Genomic DNA, 25429 nt, shown 5'->3' with positions numbered 1-25429 from the left:
ACCGTTCCTTTTCTCAGGGACAGAATGGTGTAGTGGTGAAGTGCAAGGGCTCTGCAGACAGGCTGTCCATCCTGGCCATGTCCCTTCTTGACTGTCACCCTGGCCAAGTTACTTGATTCCCACATGCCTCCATATTCTGCTCTACAATATGGGGATCATAGGAGTACCTACTTCACAGGGTTCTTACCAGGATTAAATAAGCTGGCATGTGACAATGCTTAGAACAGTGCCAGGCACACAAAGTCTACACAAAGTAAAAGTAGCTATCACCCTTATTCCTGGGAGCACCTTCTTCTTAAAGAAAAGGAAATACTGGGGCGCCTGGGTGGCTCAGTCGGTTAAGCGTCCGACTTCAGCTCAGGTCACGATCTCGCGGTCCGTGAGTTCGAGCCCCGTGTCCGGCTCTGGGCTGATGGCTCAGAGCCTGGAGCCTGCTTCCGATTCTGTGTCTCCCTCTGTCTCTGCCCCTCCCCCGTTCATGCTCTGTCTCTCTCTGTCTCAAAAAAAAAAAAAAAAAAAAAAAAAACGTTAAGAAAAGGAAATACAGTGACAATGTTGTAGAAGTGAGATCTAGGTATAGAGGCAAAGGCCTTGCCTGGAAAATTCAGGATAGAAGATATTTTGGAGGAAAAGGATAAGGTTGGAGTTCTCATCTAGAGAAGCTGTGTGACACTTCAGTCCTCAGGGGCACTGCTGACTGGGCCTGCCTGGTCAGGGTCCAGAATAGGCTGGTGCAGAGTCCTGGGAAGCAACACAATTTCAGTGTGACTTCCAAAAATGACTGCTCTGAGGGTCAGGCGAGGAGGGAGGAAGACACAGGGTGAGGAGATGGGTATTGTTTTTTCTATCTGTGCTTGACACTCCCCCTTTCACACAAAGAGAGAATTGTGACAGGGCACTTTGCCCTTTGAATCACCTTGGCAACCTGAATTCTTTTGCTGTTCCAGGAAATTATAAACAAAATAAATACATTGAACTGACGCTCTTTGCTTCTGTTTTCTCCCTCAAATGGTACTTTTTTAAAAGGTGTGCATGTTGGGGGTGGGGTGCTCTTGATTGTTTTAAATGTATTTTAGACTCCTTCAAAATATGTTTAAGTAACATCAGGTGAAGGAATCTTAGAAAAATTGATAAAGCAGGCACAGAAGCTTGGATGTGTTCAGTGTAAACAACTTCTGGTAACAGGCATGCCATAGAACTTCATCAATTGATCCAAATAATGTAAAAGTTGTTGTAGACAAAGGAAGGATGGAAGGAGCAAGAGGATATAAGAGGGAAGATGAGAGGAAGAGCAGGAAGAAGCTTAAGGGTAGGAACCACTTTATGGGCCTGTGACCAGTATAGCCAAAGCGGGTCCCATGCTCAAAAGAGATCCCTGTGCTTGGGGTATAATGCTCTGTGGCCGCCATCTGAAAATTTTCATTAATTTTATCTTTAAATTTTTGTTTTGTAAGTGAAGTCAGAAAGGACAGTGGTACCATGGCTCACACAGTACTGCTTCCCCACCTCTCTAGGACAAACTCTCAGCCTCCTGGCAAGGGATCTGGACACAGACCTGAGGAGGGTCAGGATCAAGCATGTGCCAGGTTACAAGAGGAAGGCCCAGGCACCTGTGAGGGTTTGCTCTAGTAGTAAGACTCTCCAGCCCAAAGGAGCACAATAATAAATAGCAAATAAAAATCACTGTGCCATGTCAAGAAAGACACCAAGAAGAAAGGACTGAGCTTCTTTCCTGCCATATCAACAGGGGACTCCACATTTTCATTTTGCCCTGAGCCTCACACATTATGTATCTGGCCCTGGTTGCAGCATTTAATGCCCACTCAGCTCTCTTCCTGCACCTCAGAGTTGAGAGTTGTGAGGGCCCCTGGCCCTTGTCCTGCAAGAGGTTGTAGAACTCATGTCAGCTGCCCTCTCTCATACAGTGGAAGCACATTTCCAGGGTTCACAGTGTAATTGCCCATTGTGAGCCAGCAACAAGCTGAGTAATGGGAAATCCGGAGAGCCGAGAATGCAGAGACAAGGGAGGGAAAGGAAGAGGAAAGGTGAAATGAAGGAGTGCTGTTCCATGGAATTGTGAAAACTGACTCCAGCCGTGGGGTCAAATAAACAGGATAACACAGCGCGAAGAAGACCAACAGGAAATTTTACACGGAACAATGTATCAGGAGGTAGCCGTTGAACAGCATTTGAAGTATATCAAAACTGCAGCTTTTTAAAAATCCAACTCTGTTTCTTGCCCAGGTCTCTGACCCTAGCTTGTGGTCCAGCTCTGGGCTTCCAGAACTATACCTTGCTCCTCTATTTCCTTAACCTGCTCTTAATCCTCCTAGGGACCTCCATTCTACCCATAAGTCCTAGTGCATGGAGTTACAGGGTCTTTCTGTGGACTCAATCAGAAAATTAAAATGCTAATGAATTATTTGGATTGTTTTATAATCTTTCCAGAGATATCAGGAGAATCTGAAGGATTAGAGTTTCTATTGTATGATATAAAATGAGAATCTCTTTCATTGGCCAATGAAAATTTATTGTCATTTGAAACTGTAAACGCTCATGCAGTTTTTTTTTTCAGGTCAATGAAAGGTATTCAACACCAGTAATATGCACAGATTTTACTTACCTATTTGTGCAAGCTGAAGAGATATAGGACACTATCAAGGAAGAATTGGTAACTTTTAAGACTTGGACGGGCTACTTAAAAAAGTGTAGAATAGCCTCCTTTCAAAGATAGGATGAAAAGTTTATTATAGATCTACACAGAGATGGACCCAATTTAGATGGTTGCCTGAAGTTCTTTCTTTCTCATATTTGTTGATTTCTTATTGACTAACTACTTAATTATGATCCATTTACTTTCACCAAGGATTTTTGGATATTAAATTTCATGCAGTTTGTAGCAATCTGATCATTACTGGATCATCTTGGTCATCATTTTGCCACCAGCGAGTACTCATCCTGGTCATTTTGTTAACATTAAAATTCACTCTGGGGTACCTGGGTGGTTCAGTCAGTTAAGGTCCAGTCTCGGCCCAGGTCATGATCTCAGGGTTCATGGGTTTGAGCCCCTCATTGGGCTCTGTGCTGACAACGTGGAGCCTGCTTCGGATTCTCTGCCTCCCTCTCTGCCTCTCTTTTTCTCTCTCTCTCAAAAATAAATAAACATTAAAAAAATCATTGTTTAAAAATTTTTTTCACTTTTCTGGTTTCTCAGGGGCCAACCTCTGCCCTAGTTGGGGAAAAAAAAAAACAAAAAATAGATTTGATGAACCAGTTGTTGTCTAGGTAGCCCCACCCCATGTCAGTCACACCTGTATTTAATTTAAGTCCTTGTTAGTTGGCTAATGATGGAAGACAATTTAGCTCTTATGGGAAACAAAAATCCTTCCAGTGACAAGAGGCAAGTGGGAGTTTGTTGGAGGGTTTGTTAAAATGTGTTTACTCCCGGGGCGCCTGGGTGGCGCAGTCGGTTAAGCGTCCGACTTCAGCCAGGTCACGATCTCACGGTCCGTGAGTTCGAGCCCCGCGTCGGGCTCTGGGCTGATGGCTCAGAGCCTGGAGCCTGTTTCTGATTCTGTGTCTCCCTCTCTCTCTGTCCCTCCCCCGTTCATGCTCTGTCTCTCTCTGTCCCACAAATAAATAAAAAAACGTTGAAAAAAAAAAAAAAATGTGTTTACTCCCCTTTTTAGTTTTCCTTTCCTTTCTTTTTCTTTTTGCATTTTTTTCTTTGCATTTTATCTTAACATTCATAGACCGGGAAGAGCACTGGATGATACATAATGAGCTTCCTTTGACTCTCTCCTCCAGAGTGGAAATAGAATTCTGTGTTCCATCATCCTGAGCCACCACCAGGGTCCATCCATAATCAACTATGATGACGAGAGTGGGAAGACATGTGTGCACATTGCCGCAGCAGCAGGCTTCAGCGACATTATTAACGAACTGGCGAGAGTGCCTGAGTGCAACCTGCAGGCTCTGGATGTGGACGACAGGTATTGGTAGCAACTCAAAGTGTTGGGAACTAACAGCCATCTTCTCTTTATCTTAAAATAAAGAACATGGTTAAGGGGTTATCCTATATGACTATATCCTTGACTGCCGGTAATATTCACACATGTGCTTGTGACAATAAAAACTGCTCTATTTTAGTCAGGGCAGGAAAAATCATTGTTATGGAAAGAAATGCTGTGACTGTACAGTATTGTCAGACTTTCCACTTTTTGCTAAATGTTCTCAGAAGGCTTTCTGTATGTCAGCTTCCTGCTATATATGCACTTTTTATTTCTTAACAGTAAGTCTTATTTTTTTCATCATTCCTGGATTATGTCATAAAGTCTATAAGTTCTTGTTATCCAGACAAGAGCGTAAGACAAGTTTTGTATTCAGAACTAGATGTGACATTTTTCAGGTTTTTCTTTTTTTCCCAACCATTAAAAATACATTGGCAAGGAAAAAGAAGCTGGATCCAGAAAGGGGAAGAGACTTATCCCAGAGGTAGTCAGCAATGAAAGAAGACTTGTACCCTCCTTGTACCCCCCTCTTCTAAACAAAGAACTTTTCGTACATCATCACTATTAGAGCTTTTCAATTACACTGCTTATCTAATCTTTGTTTTGGTTAGGCATTGATTCAATGGAAATACAAGAATAATATAACAACAAACAAGACTATTGAAAATAAGTAAAAGGCTTACATGCTATGTATGGGTTTTTTGCCCTCTTCTGTTGAAGTGCAAAATTAGCCACTTACTTATCTTAACTTCAGGTAAATCCCAAGAAGCACCTCCTACTCTCCTATACCTGAAATTCTTGTAACACCTGGGAAAAATTCTTGAGTTGCACATGAGTCTCAGGACTTGGAGATGGTTAACATGATGACTTTAATTAAAATTGAAGTGTAGATCATTGAAAGTAGACCTTTTCCCAAGGTCAGATATTGATCTTGAGCAGGTAAGACAGTAACAGGACTGAAGTTACATGAAGAGAAAAGGTGAATGAACCAAAAAAAAGAAGAAAGCAACACATTTAAGAAAGGAGGGCTGGAGAAAAGTTTACCGACTTTAAAATACTTTCACAACCAGTTCCAAATAGGATATTTCCCAGTTTGCATTATCATACACTTAGCAAAGGAAATCCAGTTCCTCAAGCCTCAGGGAAGAAAGTAAAACCAAGGTAGGAAAAAAAAGTACAAAAGATAAGATCCTACAGGAGTTCAAAGTGAAGTAAAATCTCCAGGAGAATCTAGTTCCTGCTCCAAAGCTCAACTCACTTGTTGCCCCAATTGGCCAAATCCTGCCCTCTGTTTTGTTTTGTTTTCTGCAGCCTGCAGCTGTACCTTCACACTGAAACTGTGAGCTTGTCTTAGTAGAATTTTTCAGAAGTTTCATAGGTATAAATGCTTTAACCATTTGTAGGAATTGTGACTTCCTTATGCTTCTTCTCCTAGTGGAGAGAAAGTGTTTGAAGCAAAGGGAAGAAAAATAAGGCAGTGATTTAAAAAAAGAGAGAGAGGGAAAATATGCAGGCACTAGTCCTCCTAGATATTAAAGTACTTTCTAGATCTGTGATATTTATTTATTTTTTAAAAGTTTACTTATTTATTTTAAGAGAGAGAGAGAAAGAGAAAGAGAGAGCAGGGGAGGAGGAGAGAGAGAGAGGTGAGAGATAGAGAATCTCAAGCAGGCTCTGTGCTGTCAGCATGGAGCCTGTTTTGGGGCTGGATCTCAGGAACTGTGAGATTATGACTGAAGCCAAATTCAAGAGTGGGAAGCTTAACCATCTGAGCCCCCAGGTGCCCCAGATGTATGATATTTAAAACATGGTGTAATTAGCCTAAGATCCATGGCACAGAACACATAACTCAGAAGTAGCTCATGTAGCATAAATGTCTCAAGTTTCATCAACCTGTGAGGTCATACTTTAATACCCAACCCATTTATCTTCAGGAAAGACAGTCTTTTATCAAGTTCTCCTTACATGCTTCTGGGAATTCTCTCAGGAATGTTTACATGTCCTATAAATCATTCCTTACTGACATCTCAACCAATGCTGCATGCTTATATCAATCATTTCCTGCTCTTCAGACACTACCTCATCAACCACCTCTAATGAATTTTTTCTGAATCATGGGCCCTGGCCCTCCACCTTCACATTTTGATAGTTTCAGCTATCACAGTGTAAAGTGTGTTTGTGTGCTGTGTTTGTCGGAAATTTAGAGATAAGAAAGGAATTACAGGTTAGATAACCTGAAATTGGATACTGCAGATTGCCCACAAAGGCTCTGTGTGTATTAGTTAGGAGTTTTCTATATACTCCGTTTCTCTGCAAAATAATTTATGTTTTCCCCGTTCTTCCGGATCTCTTTTTCCATGTTGGCCGTCAGAAGAAGTAAAACACTTGGTCTTCACAATTGTTGTAAAGAAGTATTTCACACTGCTCCAAAGTGAGTTGTCATGTGTCCGTGAACCTGATGAGATTGATGCCCAACCCTTCATCTATTGAATTTATTGGCAATATATTCTCTAAACAGGATGGCATAATCTGGCTGGAGCCTCATCCTGTTTCATAATAGATATTGTGTGGAGACCTCTCTCAAGTAGGATGGCATCAGTCACATCTGCCACATATTCAAATAAGCAGGGTGATTGATCACTGTATTGAAAAGAAACACAGTCCTATGAAGTGTTCTCAAATTTCGGGAAGTAGTATAACCTGAGGAGGAGGATGCTTGATTGACAGAAGACACAATCCACGCATGGGGATCCTGACCACACTGAGGACAAGACTACTCTCCCAAGTACTAAGGCCCATGCACCTTAACAGATAGCTCCAACTGAGCCCTTTTCTGTCTAGCCCCTTGGCTGCCTCCATGACTGAGAGACTGCTTGGCCACCCTTCTGCCCAGGGTTCAGGCCCCACCAGAAAGCCTAGAAGTTTTCCATGCCTTCCTTCCCTGCCTCAGGATTGAGCCTTTCCCAGGGCAGTTTAAAAATGACAATATTTTCTCCTAGCCTCCTGCTTTTTTTTTTTTTTTACCTGAGAGAATACTGCTTTTACAATTAAATAAAGGCTTAAATATTGAGGAATATGTATCTACCTTCTGGCTGATGAAGGACTTTCTAAGTATAAAATGCTGAAAGAAACAAAAGCAAAGAGATAATTAAATGTGGTTATTTTTAACTTTTATGGAAAATCACTATAAAAATTAAAAGTCAAGTAACAAATTAGAGAAAATGTTTGCAAAAGTATTGATATCTTTAATATATAAGGAGCCTACATAAATTAGTAAGAAAAACTAACAATATAACAGAAAAAAAAATGACCAAAAGGCATTAAGAGTCATTTCAGTCAGAAGACTCAAGTGACAAATAAAAATGTATTTCAAAACTTCCACCTCACTATTAAAGAAATGCAAAAGAAAATAACACTGTGGTATCATTTTGCCTACCAAATTGGCAAAGATTTTTAAAGGTGATGATAACACTCAGTTTAGGGAAGGAATAGGGACACAGCTGGTAGGGGGAGAAATTGAGTCAATGTTCTTAGAAGACAGTTTGCACTATGTATAAAGAGCCTTAAAATTGCCCATAACTTGGGGTTGCCTGGGTGGCTCAGTAGGTTAAGCAGCTGGCTTTGGCTCAGGTCATGATCTCACAATTTGTGAGTTCAAGGCCTGCATCGGACTCTGTGCTGACAGCTTGGAGCCTGTTTTGGATTTTGTGTCTCCCTCTCTCTCTGCTCTTCCCCTGCTTGTGCTCTGTCTCTCTCTCTCTCTCTCAAAAATAAATAAATAAACTTAAAAAAAAATTGCCCATAGCTTTTGACTCCCTACTTCCTCTTCTAGGACATCGTCAAGAAAGCCAGAGAAGGGTACAAGGCTCCAGAATGCTTATAGCTGGAGGACAGTTTGCAGCATCCTGAAGCCCCATCTGATACTTAACTTACCATTTCCACACTGCAAATAGCCACACATTTTTCGTGCCACATCCAGACTTTAAACAACTGTTGCCAGCTGAGCACCCTGTGCCATTTCTGTGCTCTGACCCTTGTGCCATTCCCATGTGGTCCCCCAGGACACCGCTGCACTGGGCTGCAGCTGCAGGGAAGGCAGACTGTGTGCAGTCACTGCTGGAGCTGGGCATGGACAGCAACCTGCGAGACACCAAGGAGAGCACACCCCTGGCCTACGCCCTGTACTGTGGCCACACAGCCTGTGTCCAACTCCTCTCCCAAGAGAGTAGGTGAGTGCACTGGAGAGGAGAGGCACTCATTGTTTTCTTCCTCTCAAACATTTATAAAATTGGATGAAACTTTTTTGCTTGCCGATGCCCAAATCCAGCTCTAACTTAATATTGTGCTTGCCACTGTCTAATATATCGTGACATGTTCTCTACTCTGTGGAGCAAAATTATAGTAGTGAGCCCAAATCCATCACCCTAACATCCACTGGACTTTCATTTCTTCTTTCCTTTTTCTCCCTTTCTTCTTCCCTGTATGCCATGTTCTCTTAATCTTTTTTTCCGTAATCAACAATTCTCAAACTTTTTGCTCTCAGCACCCTTTTCCACTTTCAAAAATTGGGAACCCCAAGGGGTTTTCTTTATGGGAGTTACACCTTTCTGTATTTATAGCACTAAAAACTAAAACTAATTTTTAATACAATATGTAGTTATTCATTTAAAGCAATAATAACCTCATTACATTTACATGTTGACATAAATACCGTATTTGTAGCTAAAAATAACCTTTTTGTCCAAAACCAAAAAAAAATTGTAATGAGAAGAACAGCAGAGCTTTGCAATGTTTTGCAAATCTCTTCGATATCTTAATAGAAGCATAGTAGAATACAGCTATATTCCCACATCTGTTCCTGTATTCAATCTCTTGCAATATGTTATTTTGATTGCAGTGTCTGAAAAAAATCTGGCTTTGCATAAATATGCAGTTGGAGAAGGGAATATTTCAGTAGCATTTTCAGATATTGTGGATACTTTTCCTTTGCTATTACATCCAAACTTGACAAACGTTAGTTACAACGTGAACTATTGGCATATCGATGAACTTTTTATACTCTGTTGTGTTAAAATCCATTAGTTTGTCTTGCACTTTAAATGGGTCTTATACCCATACAGGATTTTATAGTATCTTGCTTTGGTCATTTGGAAAATATTGGTTCACTTAATTAGGAATATCATCCAGATGACACATTGCATTATACAATATTAAAAAATCACATTTGTTAATATCACCACTGATCTTATTGGAAGAGCCTTTATGTATCAGGAATCTGTCAAGCTTACAGTATGCACACAAGTTTTTCAAAATTCTAATTTTTGCTTGAAAACCGGACTTTTGTCATTGGCAGCAATTGCTGTCAATTGTTTACCTTGAAATTACAGGCTTATTTTATTCGTTTTTGAGAAGCTTTCTGAAAATACCCAATTGCAAATAACCATAGTTTGTCTGTAGGTCATAAAAATGGTGTTCTGTGAAAAAACAGTATCTAGGTTAGCTGGCAACTCAAACAATTATACAAGTGCTTTACCTCAAGACAACTGTCATATTTTGTTATATAGTTGAATTGCTTATGGGTACTTCCTGTTTTGTCAAAAAGTGTATACTGAAAGGTAATTTTTTTAAATTTTTTTAATGTTTATTTTATTTTTGAGAGAGAGAGAGAGAGAAAGAGTGAGTGGGGGAGGGACAGAGAGAGGGAGACACAGAATCCGAAGCAGGCTCCAGGCTGTGAGCTGTCAACACAGAGTCCAACCTGGGGCTTGAACTCACAAACCGTGAGATCATGACCTGAGCTGAAGCCAGGACTTAACCTACTGATCCATCCAGACACCCCACAAAGGTCAATATTTAATAAAATTAATAACTTTTACCAGACATTAATAAGTTAAATGACAATTTTTTAACATAAGTCCATTGATGATACTGTCTTGATTTGTATCAAGGAGCCCATACTTTGACCCACTATCTCTATTGTACAAAAGCACATGAATATTGTACAAAAGCAACTGAAGACTGTTGGGGACCCCACCCACAGTGTTTAGGGGACCACACTTTGAGACCCCACTGGCCTAAATCACAATCTATAACCGAAGGAGGAAAGATTATAGAAGATACTAAAGTAGCATTAATTTGCACAGGGCTATATTCTATTGAGGTCAACTTGGAAGAATGTTAGAGATCCCCTGGGGTAATATTAGGGGTCTAGAAGGGGTATTCAATAGTTCACAAAGCCTATTGGAAGGTGAAAGAATGAAGATAAAAATACATCGTGGAAATAAAGATTCAATTACACACTGTGTGACCTGTAAAGAAAAACACTAATTATATACAGTCAAGTGGTGATGTTTTTCAAATTACAAATTACAGTATCTCACTCTGAAGAGTAATGTTGCAATCTGGCTTTTAGGGCACACACATGGGTCAGATTTCATCATTAACTCATACCACAGAAAGCACTAAGTCAGTTGTGGCCTCAAAAGAGAGTAACAGAATTTTCCAAGCAAGAAAAACAGAATCGTGCCTCAGGGAAACTGTCCACATAAGAGGAGCCCGTCGGACAACTGCTGACCTTTTTTTCTTTAGAATTTGCCTGCCCATTGGGCATTGCTCACTTTTCTTCTGCTGCCACACCCGATCTCTGGGACAAACACTTCCTCGTGGGCAGCTAAAGCCCAGACTAAAGCTTCTTCCCTCGGTTTCCTTTTTTAAAAAGTATTTTCCAATAGGAAATTTAGTAAAAACTGAAAGGGAAACAAAGAACATTCAAATAGCATAAAACGGGCAGGCTTCCTGAGGTAGATAATGTCTGAGCTATGCCTAGATCTTATGAGATCTCTTTCAGAGAAAACCTGAAACCACATTTCCCCTGTCTCTACAAGCTCCCCTTGCCTCTACCACTTGAAGCCTGAACTCACCCTTAGCCTTCATCTCTGTGACTTAAAACTTATACCCCTACTGACTGTGCTTGAGAAGTGAGAACAGTAATGCTTTAAGCTGTTTTCAACTTAGTTTATCCCTTGGTGAAAATATATGATCTAGAGGTAGATTTTGAAAGGACAGTTCCTGAGGGACTAAGAGGAATCTAAGAAATAGTCTAACTATGGCAAGGAGTGGAGTAACAAAGGGTTTTGCAAGTTCTTCCACCTGACCTTTGACTTGAAAGTGCTTTGGGGTGTCTTTGGATTACCTAAGACAACCTTCTCAAGCAGATGAAATAGAGGGAGGCAGTGTTTGGTTGGGGGATTGTGACCACTTCCTAGCTTCTTACAGAGTCCTTGTTATTTTACATTCCCAAAGAACAGAGCCTACTCGACCCTTTCCTTCCCAGAGCAGCAGACCCCAGAAGAAGGAGGGACGATTCAGCATGCTCAACCAAATCTTCTGCAAAAACAAAAAAGAAGAGCAGAGAGCCTATCAGAAGGATCACAGCAGGGATCGACACAGTGGGGAGCACACCTCGGAAGTCGATGACATCATCACCACCTTTGACGGCATCGTGGATACCAACTGCCAAGAAGGGCCAGGCGATCAGGTGGCTATGATTGACCTTAAGAAGCGGACCTCAGAGAATTCAAAACATCTCTTGCTAGAAAAGAAGCCTCTGGGCCCCAAGGGGCTTCCACCAATCAGAACGCAGAGTCTCCCACCCATCACCGTGGGCAGTCACTTCCTGACAGCTTCCCAGGGGACCACTTCCCATACTGGTCTGAGCTCTGGTAGTCATCATATGGCCCAGCGATCTCAGAAAAGCCGCAGTGAGCAGGACTTACTGCATAACAGAACTGGTTGCCAAGCGTTGCTAGATAACCCCTGGAGAGGCGATTCTAACCAGGTGTTCTGTAAGGCTGGGACTGTGTCTTCTTCTGATAAACTGCTGGACAGATTGCTCACCAGTGGCTCTGGTCACCAGGAGGTCTTTGGGCTGCCACATCTTCCTCATCTACATAATCCTTCATCAGGTATTACCCTTGCTTCCCTCTTCCTCATTCCTGGCAGGCTCTCTCCAAGAAATGTTTCCTATAGTTCTGGGCTAGGAACTTGGGGTGACAGTAGCCTAGAAGGCAGGGCCAGAGCAAAATGGATGATTAGGACCAACATTTTTCCTTGAGTCTACTGGACTCAAGATCTCTAGGCTATTGAAACATTCTGCTTTTCCACCCTGAGGGCAATCATCAAGTTAAAGTATGTGCCTTCTTATATTCCCAACAGATATGTGTAGTGATTGGAAGATAAAAGCAGAAATATTACTATTTCCAGTAGCTAAGATTCTTAACCAGGGATAGTGGCAATATCAATTATGAGGGGTTGACTTGTTTGTGTGATGGCTTGCTTTTAAATCAGGTGTTCAATCCCTACTTCAGACCTACAGAAGCAAAATTTTGGTGAGGGAGGAGAGGAAATGGCAATACCTTCTAGGTAACATTCACACATTAATGGTTCAAGTTTCCACACATACCAAAGGCTTACATTGTAATTCTCCCTGCTGTCTCTTCCCCAAGCCAACCAATGCCACTCATCCAAAGCTACTAATATTATTTGTTGTTTATTCTTCCAGAGATATTTTATACACGGGTATACACACATACACACACACACACACACACACACACACAAAATAGGTATAAGTAAGTATATATCCCCCTTTAAATAAGTATATCACACTAAAGAATTTGTTTTTATACACATATAAGCAATATATATATATATTTTTTTTTTTTTTAAATGGTCCACAGGTGATTCTGATGCACACTAGAGAAAGGGAAACATTGTTTTAAAGCAGAGGCTGCAAAACAGCTTCCAAAATTAGTTCATTGCCACAGAATCTTGTTTTGTTTTCAAGTGAATTAATTGCCAATATTTAAAAATCATCAAGTATTACATAAAAAAATAGAAAATTCTAGCCTTTTCTGAAAAATTAAAAAGCCTGGCAACACTGAACCCAAATTCCACTTGGTAATAATAGGCCAGGTATGAATACCCACTGTCCCCTTGAACACCAGCTAGACATCACTGTCCCCAGTTCAACCCAGTCCAAGTCTCTAGTATCTCTCCAAGGAGTGTCAGTTTTTCTTCATTAATGTGTCTCTGTTGTTTTTCTCATAGTAGGGTTAAGAGAAAAAAATGATGTATCTTGAACCCACATTTCTGTCAAACATAGAAGAATGAAAGACTGAGAGGGCTATGTGTATTGTAAGAAGTGGAGGAGGGATGAGGCACCTGGGTGGCTCAGTCAGTTGAACATCCGACTCTTGGTTTCGGCTCAGGGCATGATCTCACAGTTTGTGGGTTTGAACTCTGTGTCAGGCTCTAAGCTGACAGCTTGGGATTCTCTCTCTCTCTCTCTCTCTCTCTCTCTCTCTCTGCCTCTCCCCCACTCACACTCACTCTTCACTTTCCTTCTCTCTCTGAAAATAAAGAAATAAAATCTTTTAAAAAAAGAAATGGAGGAATATATATATTTGGAAATAAGAAATATTCCTTCCTAAAAAAAAGAGAAAGAAATGTTCCTTCCTGTTTAATATGCAGCATGAGCCTGGCTCTCTTCCCTCATTTATGTGTGCCTGGTCTGGTGTCTGAAACAGGTAGAGGTAGAGTATGACTCCCCTCATACATATTTACATGTATGTGTGAGAAACAGACATCCTGGTGTCTGAGAAAAACTCCACCCAACATTTTACTTCCTCCACAAAGCACTAAAGTATGTGGTTAGTGCCATAGGTAATGTTTTTGCCTTTGTTCTACAGAAGGATCAGGAAGGAAAGATATTAGTCTTCTTCTTCTGATACTTTAGTGGTCTCCAGGGCCTCAACCCGTCCTCCTTTCTGGAGTTGGTCCTGTCCTGGCTAATATCTCCTCCTTTGAAAATCTTTTGAAATTTGTGAAAATCTTGTTCTTTTTCTGTTCCCAAGAGAGCCTGTCTTTTTCTGTCAGTTAGGAATGGGCTCAGCCTCCTGTAAAAGAAACCAAAGTAACAATGGCTTAAACAACATAGAAATTTATTGCTCTCATAGGAAAGAAGTCTGAAGTAGGTAGTTCCCAGGTGTTTGGTAGCTCCATGATCACCAAAAACCTAGGCTCCTTCCTCCTGTGTGCTCCACAGCTTACCATATGACTTCCATTCTTCAGGTTATTTCATGGTCCATTAAGGCTAACAGAGAAGGAGGAAAGAAACAGAGAGAGGGGGAACATGGATTTTCCCAGCTGAATCAGCTCCCGTTAAGACATCATTGCCCTTAAGTCCACATATCTGTTTACATCTCATTGGCCAGAACTTTAATCACATGGTCACGCCTATTGGCATGGGAGAGTGGGAATTGCAGTCTTTTATCTCAGCATGCGGCTGTCCCTCAAAAGTTGGATTTTTGTTTCTAAGAGAGAAGAGAGATTTGATAGTGGATAAAGAACTAGTAGATTATGGCATTTGTACTATCTAAAACTTTCTGTATTATTGGAAATAAAATGAAATTCAATAAACTCGGTTTGAAAATTAGCTTCATTTGCCAGTGAAGTGACTTGAAAAGTCCTGGAGAGGCAGAATAGTAGAAAAGAAGCAAAATTCTCCAAGAGAATCTTAAATAATTAGCTGTGGCTACATCAAAGCATTTATTTTTTAACCAATGTTTTTAAGTTTATTTATTTTTGAGACAGAGGGAGACAGAGTGCCATCAGGGGAGGGGCAGAGAGAGAGAGGGAGACACAGAATCTGAAGCAGGCACCAGGCTCTGAGTTGTCAGCATAGAGCCCAACGCAGGGCTCAAACTCACAAACCGGGAGATCATGACCTGAGCCGAAGTCAGATGCTTCACTGACTGAGCCACCCAGGTGCCCCTTCAACCAATGTTTTTAAGCACTGATAATAGCTAGGAGCCATTCTAGGCAACTGAGTTGTGGTAAGATAAATCTCCCAAGAATCTTCAGCCTATAAATGAGTTTTAAAAGATATGGATTTGCTAAAATGATTATGCAACTGACTTCAAGGTACTTTTCTTATCATGTTTAGTTACAAGATCATAGGGTTTTGAAATGGAAAGGACCTTATTCATTAAATGGTTAGAGGGTCTGCCATTCTAATTTGTCAAGAGGCGGACTACTACAAGGGCTAAGACATCTGGGTTCAAATTCTGGCTCTGTCACTTAGGTGCTGTTACTTAATCTCTCTGGGCTTTTGTTTCTTCACCTGAAAAGAATGGGAGGAAATACCTAACCATACCTAACTATAGTGTTGTGAGTTGCTGTTAAATTAAAAGAGGTGATACAGGTAAAGTATTTAGAACAGTGATTTGAACAAAGTGTTATACCCACACGAACGTATTTGGTTTTTTAAAACTATGTGCCAAGCCCTATACTAAGCACTATGGTTTAGTTACAAGCTAGGAATCACCTTGTTTTAAAGATGATGAAACTTAAGTAAATGTGCTAGTCAACTACCTGATTGCCCTCACGTCTAGTTTTTTCCTCCAGCCCTATTCTGTCTCTCAGGGAATGACACTTCCCAAGCTCCCTTGCAGCTGCTCCCAGGTACTTTTGGCCAAGTATCAGGAGGCACTGGCAGATGAGGAAGAGCAGGAGAAGGAGGGAAAACAGTGTAGTTGTCCACAATGGCCCTGTGCTTTTTCTGGAAGCTCCCACAGTGGTTCCATCTCCTTCATGCTCCCTCCACACAGCTGCTCACTCTGTAGCTCTGGCCCCCACTAGCTTAACACCATCCTTTCCCCTTATCTCTCCAGCCTAGAGATGGTTGCTTTTTTTTTTTTTTTTTTTTTTTTTTTTGCAGTGGTTGATCTCTGGATTGTCCTCTACCCTCTCTTCTGTTTGGCTTCTTAGTTTTTCTAACACCAATAGAAACAAGTTTCTGTATGAAATTCCCTCTGTTTCAAAAACCAAGAGAGGTCCCTTTTTTCCTGGGTGAGCCCCAACTGATAAAACAAGACATATCTCTCTGAGCCACAGTTTCTTACTCACCCAGAGGCTGGGACTATTATACCTCATCAGGCTCTTTTCAGTTATAATTCACATGGCCTAGAAGAGTTAAAACAGTTTGCTCCAAGTTTTACAACTAATTGATGATGTATTCTGTACTTGAACCCAGATCTCCAAAATAGGAAGGTATCACCATGGCAATGTATTTCTCTGAAAGTCCAGTTTGGTAGTAAGCTTACCAATTACCCACAGTGTACTTGTCTGAGAAATGACATTGTCCTCCCCAAAACAAAAAAGATTTTCCTGCCTTACGGATTTTATTTTTGCGGACATTTTTAACTCAGTTTGAAATGTTTTGGCAACTACCGAGGCTCTGGACTACGATTAGGAGGCTCACTGGGTGGTTTTAGTGTTAGTCTAGGCAGGTTGAAACAGTAGATTTCTACACTGAGCTGCCATATTTGATATGAAAGCCTATCGCTTCTCAGCCTTTTGGCTAAGATCATGTGTGATATGAAAGCCTAATACAGTAAAGTAGTTGGATAATCTAAGTCATACCATTGCACCACTGATTTGAACTTGGATAGTAGCTTTAGCATAGGATTTTCTCTTTTCCTGCCCTGGATTTAGTAGAAATAATAAGGGCTAGCTAGCACTGCCACTGTTTGAATTCCTGGCAGCCATTAACCTGTGCTTGCATCAGCAACCCTGAACATTGAGCTGTAATGATTATTGCTTAACATTCATTGAGACCTGTCAGTGGGCTAGATGGAGAAAGATGGGGGGTGAGGCACTTAGCCTAATGAGGAAATTTGGAGCACATCAGCTTAATTCATTGCAAACAGCTTTCAGAGAAAATGGAACAGAAAGCTCTGAGGTGTTTGCTACCAGCCTGGTTATTTACAAGCCATCACACAGAAAGCAAGAAAGCTCTCGCTTCCCTTCTCCCTTAAGAGAGAACTTCCTTCTCCCTAATTTTCTAACATATCCTAGCAACAATGCAGCCTCCTCCCTGTGTATGGCTGATCTAGTGATCCCTCTGTTGAAACCCATCACAGGTGCTACATCTTTTCCAGGACAAAAGCCAGATTCTTGAGCCGGTAAACAAAATCCTCCCAGCATGGCAGGGCCTCACTTTCTGTTGTCAGCTTCTGTGCCTCACATCTCTAATCCTTTCCCCCATCCCCCTGAACAGTTCCTTGAATATCTCTCAGTTCCCTGACAACCCATACCTTTCACTCTATGATGTCAGTGCCCATGTTATTTTTAGCTTCTGTCCACTATGGGCTTAACAGACTTGTACAGATTTTTAAGAACCACCTCAAAACTTCTCTGCAAGTCACCCTGACCTCTATAGGAGGTGTGGCTCTTTCTTACTGTGAATCATAGAAGAATAGCTCTATCTTGTTGAGCCTCCTGGGGGCAGATGGCAAACTGAACTGCGTACTTCCCCTTCAATAATACTGCAGAAGAGGAGTCTTTAATCCCTATTCTGGAAATGAGGAAATTGAGGCATAGAGAGGTTAGCCCACCGCTCGGTAGGTCACAGAGCTAGGTAGGAAGTGACAGAGCAGACATTCAAGTGAGCTCTGTGGGAGTTAAGACACCTCCACCTGTCTGGACCCCTCTTTTCTGTGTGATGCCCTCACGGCACTGCTCATGGGCTCCAAAAGTATCCGTTAACCTGTTTTTCTTCCAACGTACACTGTAATCACCTCCTGAGCATCTTGCCTTCTCCTCTTTGTACTCTAGCTCAGGAATATGGTGAGCACACAACAGAGGAGTGCTGAATTTATTTAGTTGTTAAACAAAGGGATTTAGTTGAAAACCTTTTCTGCCTTTGAAGTCTAGGACAGTGGTCCTCAACCCTGTCCCCACAGGCTGGAGGTCCCTTTCAGTGCCTGCAGCACAGATGGACTGCACACAGCTCCACCTCCTCCTTCAAAACTGAGCCAAATGCCAGTGCAGAATGAAGTTGAGCTCTGCTTTCACTTCCCAAATCACTGCCACACCCTGTTTCTGCCCACTTCTCTCATCCTGCCAAAATTGCTTTGGCTGCTAGGGAGGCAGGATAGGTTCTAGGTCAGACAGACCTAAATTGGAGCCCAGTCACTTTCCATTATATGACCTTGAGCACTTTTGAGAACTCCTCCAAGCCACAGTATCCTCAGGGATGATAATAGTATCTATCTCACAAGGGAAAGTGATTGTTAGGATTAAATGAGATTATGCATATAGGATTGAGCCCAGTCCCCGACAATAGCCCAATAGACATTATCCATAATTACCATTATCTCATTTCTTGGTTTTGCAAATTTCTGCTCAATTCATGGATAAATAAGGTATGAGTTAATAAGGGTGCTTACTTACTGTAATTACTCACTATTATTCTACTGAGGAATGTTTTCTTTTTAAATAATAGTTTGTGAAGTTATTTGACCTTTAGGATACAAAGGAATGAAAATATAATATCCACCAGAGAGACTGGAAGTTTTGCTCAGTCTTCATCAAATGGCAGTGCTCAGATTACTGCTCCTATAATATGCCTTTGGACTCACCTAAGCAGATAGACAGTGGATCTTGGCTAATGCTTTTTCTGTTTCCCCTTATCTAAGGACGACTTGGTCCAAACAGAAGAATTAAACCTATGAGCAGTACTGTAGTTGTTCTGATTCTTTCAAGACTACAAGGCGACAAATTAAATGAATACATTCCCTACTCTCCCAGAGATCGTGTTAAACACGCTACAGAATAAAAATGTAATAATTGCTAATGCTTATTGAGTGTTAACCTTGTAAGCTACATGTTTTACATTTGTTCTCCTACCTAATTTTTAGGACAAGTGAAAAAGACAGACACAATTATTTTCACCATTTTGTACATAAGGAAATTTTAGAGAGGGAGAATCTCTTGTCCAAGTTGGCAAAAAGTCTAATCCTGTCCCATTTAGTCAACTATGTATAAGGACCTGAATAACTTGGGTATTTTTTATATTTTCAGATATTTAGATCTATCTCCTGTAATCAGTAGTCTGTTGATAAATGTTTAACAGCTGGCTCTCTGGAAGAAAAATCAGTGCTTGCTGATTTTCATGGTATAAATACTTCCACTATGGCCAATGTTGAGCCACCACTGTGATGTCAACCAGCTCACTAAATTCCTAAAATTTTAACCATTGGTTCCCAAGAGCCAGTATACATGGTTCCAGCACAGCACTACTTATGGCCTAAATTAGAGAATAGCAATCTCCCAGGTGACTTCACCCAGATCCATCTTCTAGGTCAGTGACGCTCAATCCTACCACACAATAGAATCCTTTGGGAACCAGTAAAAATCTGATGCCCTATCCCAGTCCCAGAGATTCTTTTTTAATTGATCTGGGATTTGGCTAGGGCAGCAAAACTCCTCAGACAATTCTTATGTGCAGCCAGCATTGAGAAACCCTGGTCTGGAAGAATATCCCCTACTTATCTGTATCATTTAGCACGGATTTGACTGATGGGTTGTACTTTATGCCCTATTTTTTTTTTTTCAAGCTTTTAAGTTTTATAGAGTGGGTGGCCAACTGTGCTTGTTTATGAAGTTATATTTAAACTGATTTATTCAAGAAATGATTTCTGATGTTCTTTTCTTTCATTTAACTAGTGATTGGCATATAATAAAAACCAGTAAGGTGTAGCTACTATTATTTTTGTTGTTATTAGCATCTGTTTTTTAATTTTTTTAAATGTTTATTTATTTTTGAGAGATAGACAAAGCACAAGCTGGGGAGGGGCAGAGAGACAGGGCACAGAATCTGAAGCAGGTTCCAGGCTCTGAGCTGTCAGCGCAGAGCTCAATGCAGGGCTCGAACTCACGAACCTTGAGATCATGACCTGATCCGAAGTCAGATGCTTAACCGACTAAGCTACCCAGGTGCCCCTGTTGTTATTAGTATCTTAACTTTAGTGATCACTAACAATTTTATGATTATCTTATCCATTGGATTTTACAATTTGCACTTGGTTGCATCTCAAATTATTGATACAATTATGTTTGTCCCCAGGACAAAATTTTCAGCATCTGTCCCCAAACAGACCCCAAATCAGGGATCATCCTTTCACCCGGAACAACCTAGCTCCCTTACCAGACCAAAAATGTAAGTATTATGAATCTTCTTCAGCTTCCTTTGCAAGTGTTAACATGTCTAAACACAACTAACTGTTATTTCAGTTTACTTTCATTTTTCAAGGGAACATCAGGTGCCAAAACTTGTAAATTACAGGAAAATAGAATAGAGACAGTTCTTTAAAGCTTCATCCAACTTGGTAATGCTTATTAAAAAAAAAAAAGAATACTTCCCTCCCTTGAGGAATTTTTATGTTTGGATTATAAAAACAACAACAGAAGTTTATTTTGCTATGTACTATTTAATGTGTTTAAGAAGGTGCTTTAAAAATTCTTAAGATTGGTCTCTTGACATTGGTTTCCCTATTACAATGAACAGATGGAAATATGTATCATCTTTGTACTCAGAGGCTACACATCCCTAAACAGAAAGGAATAATCAAGTAGATGTTGTTCACCTATATTACTCCTGACATTGTTGATCTATTTTATAATATTTTGTACAAAAATTTCTCACAATATAAAATACTAAAAATATTCTATTCAGCCAGTGATCTTCAAGTTTGAGTGTACTTAAGTATTACCTAGGGTACTTGTTATAGAGTAGATTTCTGATCCCCACACCCAGAAATTCTGAATTTGTATATTTTCATATCTGTACTATGAGGCAGGTTCTATTATTATTCCCATTGTACAGATGAGAAAACTTGAGTTCAGAAAGGTTGCATGATTTTCCCAACATTATTTAGGTAGTAAGTAGCAGAGCCGGGAGCAAAACTATAGGACTATGAGTCAGCTGCCTCATGAAAACAAGCAATACTTACTGGATTCTAATTTCCTTCCTTCCTTTTCTTTCTATCCCAGCCCACTCATTTATAACATGTATGCAGACACGCAATGTATTATCTTCCCCATCCCTCGCCATAACCTCTTAATTACAGAGGTTGAAAGATTTAGGAACTGCCCTGTTCAAACAAGTTTCTTAACCTTCAATTTCCTTCCTTGGCCTGTAAGAGTAGTGCCAGCCTGATAAGGTTGTTGGGAGGGTTACACAAGATAACATATGGAAAATACTGGCAACTATTTGCAAAGAATTAATATCCAATACGTCTTTTCCTGCCCCAAGCTGTAGTTTGGATGGTACCAATCGAGAGCTCTAGGATTCCTTAGGTAAAATCAGTAATCCACGGGGTCTTAGTATTACCCTGTCTTTATGCAGATAAGGAAAGGGAGAGGTGGAGATACATGTCCAAATTCACACAGAGTTAGTAGCAGAAACCAAAATGCATTCCTCAGCTTTTTCTGATTTATGTAAAGTGAGAGTTTTGGATGGTGCGAATTCAATCACTGGATGAAATTCAAGCCTGACCTTGTCTTTAAACAGAAATGTACTCACAAAGACATCTAATTAAGTAGCCGGTCAGCCTTGAATCCTGGTGAGGCTTGGAGAAGCCAGAGAGGGGATTTTCTTTGGCAGAGCCCAGGAGCTTCGGTCTGCACAATTAAATTTAAGGAGGGAAGAGAAGATAAAGACTTTGATCAAGTTTAGCTCTGCGAAAAAGAAATGGAAAGCTACACAGTGTTTTTCCTAAAAGAAACCGAGAACCTTTTGAGGCTTGCATAGAAGTGCAGTACAAATGTCTTGGGGCTCATTTAGAGCATTGTGCTGACTTGGCCATCAACAGCTGCTCCACCCCAGGAAAAGAGAGCTCTGCCAGGAACGTACAGCCCAATCATGTTTTGATCAAACTTGGCTCTGTCCTGTATTTGTACATATTTGACATCCCTGATGACACGTGGTGAGCCTGAATAGATACAGATATACAGCTTTCTCCTGCAGCCAGGCTCTCACCAGATAAGCTTCTTAGAAATGCCTCCACTCCTTAAGACATAACATTGTTTCCCCCCACCATTTCTCCTGAGACTCTCACAGAAGCAAACCTTGAAAGTCTCTCCTTCTATTCTTTCTCCTCAGTTCTATCTGGAGAATCTCTGAGGACAAACCGAGTGCTACCTGCTATTCCAAGCCAACGGGGACACAGCACAGCAGGCAAGGAAAGTGAAAACTTTGTCAATCCCACCAATGATGAGAATTAGCTGTGGCTCACTGACTGTAAAAATAGGGATTATATATATTTTCAACTGTCAAGGGATAAGATTACTCTAGTTTGTGAGAACAAAGACTGATTCAGTAAATTGCATTCTAGAAGCCATTCACAGTTTTACAACTCCTTCCTAATGACATTTCCCAAACAAGCACTTGGAATCTTTGATTATATATATATTTTAAGTCTGTGAGTTGCTCTGACCTCTACATGCCAAAACTAAAAGTCAGAATATGTTATCAGCAGGGAAACAGCTATGTTTGGCTTGCACTGTGGTATCAGCAGAGATTTTTTTTTTCCTGAACGATTTTATGTTCTAAAAATGTATGCTTTGCTGAATAAAAAAAAAACAACAAAAAGCATATTCCATAGTTTTCTTCACATTCATTGTAATTCTACCCTTGGTTGATGAAACTTAATTAAAATGAAAGTAGCAAATTCCTTTAATCACAGTTTAGTCACAGTTTTTGGCTTTTAAATGTACAAGCTTCTGTAAAATATTTTCTAACATCTGATCCTGGTAACAGCCCAAATCATTTGCCAATGTTTATGTATCTTCTTTGTTATTTGATTATTTCCACCTATTGTCACTTTCAGATGTGATTAATAGTGAGAAGATCATGTGAGTTGGAAGGGTCTACATCCTGGCCTAACAGAATGAAATCGGCACTTCTCATACATTCCTCAAATACTCTATGTATTTAATCATTCTTTTTTATGTTTCAAAATAATGGTCTCTGCCCACTCAAAATGTTTCCAAAGTTATGACTTAGTAAAGTTTGAAAGGCTACTACTAACTGTAGATCTTACTTAAGATGTTTATGTGTTGTTGAGACTGATTTAAATGTCAAGGCCCAGCCATATAAGATTATAGTCATTCCATGTTATTTCTAAGCCCACATGTTATCTGTAAATATCTCAAGTACAATGCTTACCATTTGATATTAGCATTATTTGTTTAGAGAGGTCAGACTATGCCATTACTAAATAGAAGCTCCTCTGAAGCCAAAACATAGTTCTTTGGCTTTGTGCTTATAGAAGTGTGTACAGTGCCTGGCACATAGTAGGCACTCAGTTTTGTTTTGTTTTGTTTTTTTTTCCATAAAAGAAGGAAGGGAAGGAAGTCAGGATGTAGAGGGGGAGGTGGCAAGATCGAGAGATGTAGAAATGATAAAAAAGAGGTCATTATTTCCACAATCTCGTTTTGACAATGATAGTAGTCTGAATTAGGGATTATATAAGAAAAAGCCTGTGACCAATCACCCAAGCTAGACAGTAGTTGATAGGGAGGGCAAATCCTGGTGCAAATGGAAGAGCTCCCAGGACATCGATACTGAAGGGTTTTCTATTCTGTTTTGTTTTGTTTGTGGGCTGCATCTTTGAAGAATCATTCTCTGTTAACTCTCAGTTAGGTAGTTCTATTGTGTCACCTGGTTACTTCAGAATCTGTGTTCATCCACAGTAGACATAGTAGACACCTGGCCCTGTCCTGCTTAGCTTAGTCAGCATAGGCTCACCTCTTCTTCAATAATAACACCAAAATCTCATTGGCTGACAATTTTGTTTTCTTATTCACAACACATGCTCCATACCAGCTGGCAGAGTTGGCTCACGTAGATTCCACTTCAACATGCACCTCCTTGGTGACAAAAACAGCAGAAATGCGATGTGAGTCTTATCACCACCTATCCTATATCATTTACCAGATCAAGCATATGGACATGTCTAACTCCAAATGGGGTAAGGAAATAAAGTCCTCCCATGGGTCAGAAAAGGGGAGAATTGGAATATTTATGAACTATCCAAAAGATTACCACACTAACCAAAGTTCGGTCCCTAAGTGATCATTTAAGTTCTCTTTACCACATGGATAGCTAAGAGGCCAAAACAACTTAAAAAACAAAAACAAAAACAAAACAATACCTGTGTACAGCTATGGAATAAGCCACCACCTCCCAACACATATATACACACATAGCATTCTCTAAAGCTAGGCCTTTGTATCAAAGTTGATTTAAGGATCTTTTGCTAGCTATGAAGAAGTAATATGCTGCCCAATACCACCTTTTTTTTTTTTTAATTTTTTTTTTTTAACGTTTATTTATTTTGGGGACGGAGAGAGACAGAGCATGAACGGGGGAGGGGCAGAGAGAGAGGGAGATACAGAATTGGAAGCAGGCTCCAGGCTCTGAGCCATCAGCCCAGAGCCCGACGCGGGGCTCGAACTCATGGATCGCGAGATCGTGACCTGAGCTGAAGTCGGATGCTCAACCGACTGAGCCACCCAGGCGCCCCCCAATACCACCTTTTTAAATAGAGCAGATATCCTTGAGGTTCCTGGGTGTTTCAGTCAGTTAAGCATTGGACTTAGGCTCAGGTCATGATCTTGCAGTTCATGAATTAGAGGTCCACATCAGGCTTTCTGCTGTCAGCGCAGAACCTACTTCAGATCCTCTCTCTCTCTCTCTCTCTCTCTCTCTCTCTCAAAAATAAATAAAAAATATAAATAAATCAGTAGAGGAGCTATTGTTTTGCCACCAAGTAAAGTTGCTTGTTTGAGGTAGATTTATCCTCAGCCAATATTTTACTGACCAAATCAGATATTAGGTAGGTATTCACCAACTTGTGCCCAACTTTAAAAATGTCAAGAAAATTTTTTTTTTCTGAAATGACTATTTTCTTATTTTGCACTTATATTTCCCTTCATTGCTAAGGACTCATTTATTTACACACATAAACATCATAACTTTGCATACATTATTTCATTGGAATCATTATATCAAATCAACCTATATTGTCCAAGTACAGACAAGGAATCCAAGGCAAAGAAAGAACTAATTTTCCCAAAGTCACACAACTAATGGCAGAACAGGCCTTAGCAGTGAAGTCTTTCTAGTCCCATAGTCCACATACATAATTCCCAAATCATCATTTTCCTGTTCCAGAAATTTCATTGGTGTGATACATCTTTGGCAAAGCTTCCCTTTCTGAATTTACTTATTTAGCTTATACTCTGTACAGGCATAGTGTAGCTAAGGTTAATATTTGTGGAAAGAGCAGACCAATTCAGTAATTTGTGCTAACCAATTACAGTTGTTGGAAGCCAGGGTTTCCCCCAATTTTTCCTCTTCTCCTTCAGTAATCACTTGGTTTAACACAGGTGTCCTTTCTCCCAGTAAACACTAAATTCTAATGCTCTTATCTTCATAGAATTCAGCCAATATAAATAGCTTTCTGTGACTCCAGATTATTATCCTTTCTAAGTCTGTTAAATCACAGCTT

At 40.4% G+C, this 25429-nt stretch overlaps 1 protein-coding gene across 1 annotated transcript in view; it reads left to right on the top strand.

Moving 5' to 3' along the window:
* ANKRD55 (ankyrin repeat domain 55) overlaps window positions 1-22500 on the top strand; it is a 590869-nt gene extending 568369 nt beyond the window's left edge. Inside the window, exons 17-21 of the mRNA XM_042939212.1 lie at window positions 3808-3992; window positions 8072-8239; window positions 11313-11974; window positions 19981-20073; window positions 22018-22500. Coding sequence (XP_042795146.1) covers window positions 3808-3992; window positions 8072-8239; window positions 11313-11974; window positions 19981-20073; window positions 22018-22139 — 1230 coding nt within the window. The 3' untranslated portion in view covers window positions 22140-22500. The remainder of the gene's footprint in view (window positions 1-3807; window positions 3993-8071; window positions 8240-11312; window positions 11975-19980; window positions 20074-22017) is intronic.
* Window positions 22501-25429: the final 2929 nt, after the last annotated feature.

Source organism: Panthera leo, chromosome A1 (genome assembly GCF_018350215.1).
Source record: "Panthera leo isolate Ple1 chromosome A1, P.leo_Ple1_pat1.1, whole genome shotgun sequence".
NCBI lineage: Eukaryota > Metazoa > Chordata > Mammalia > Carnivora > Felidae > Panthera > Panthera leo.
Note: the sequence above shows the minus strand (reverse complement) of the source record. Positions and strands in the feature narration are given on the sequence as shown.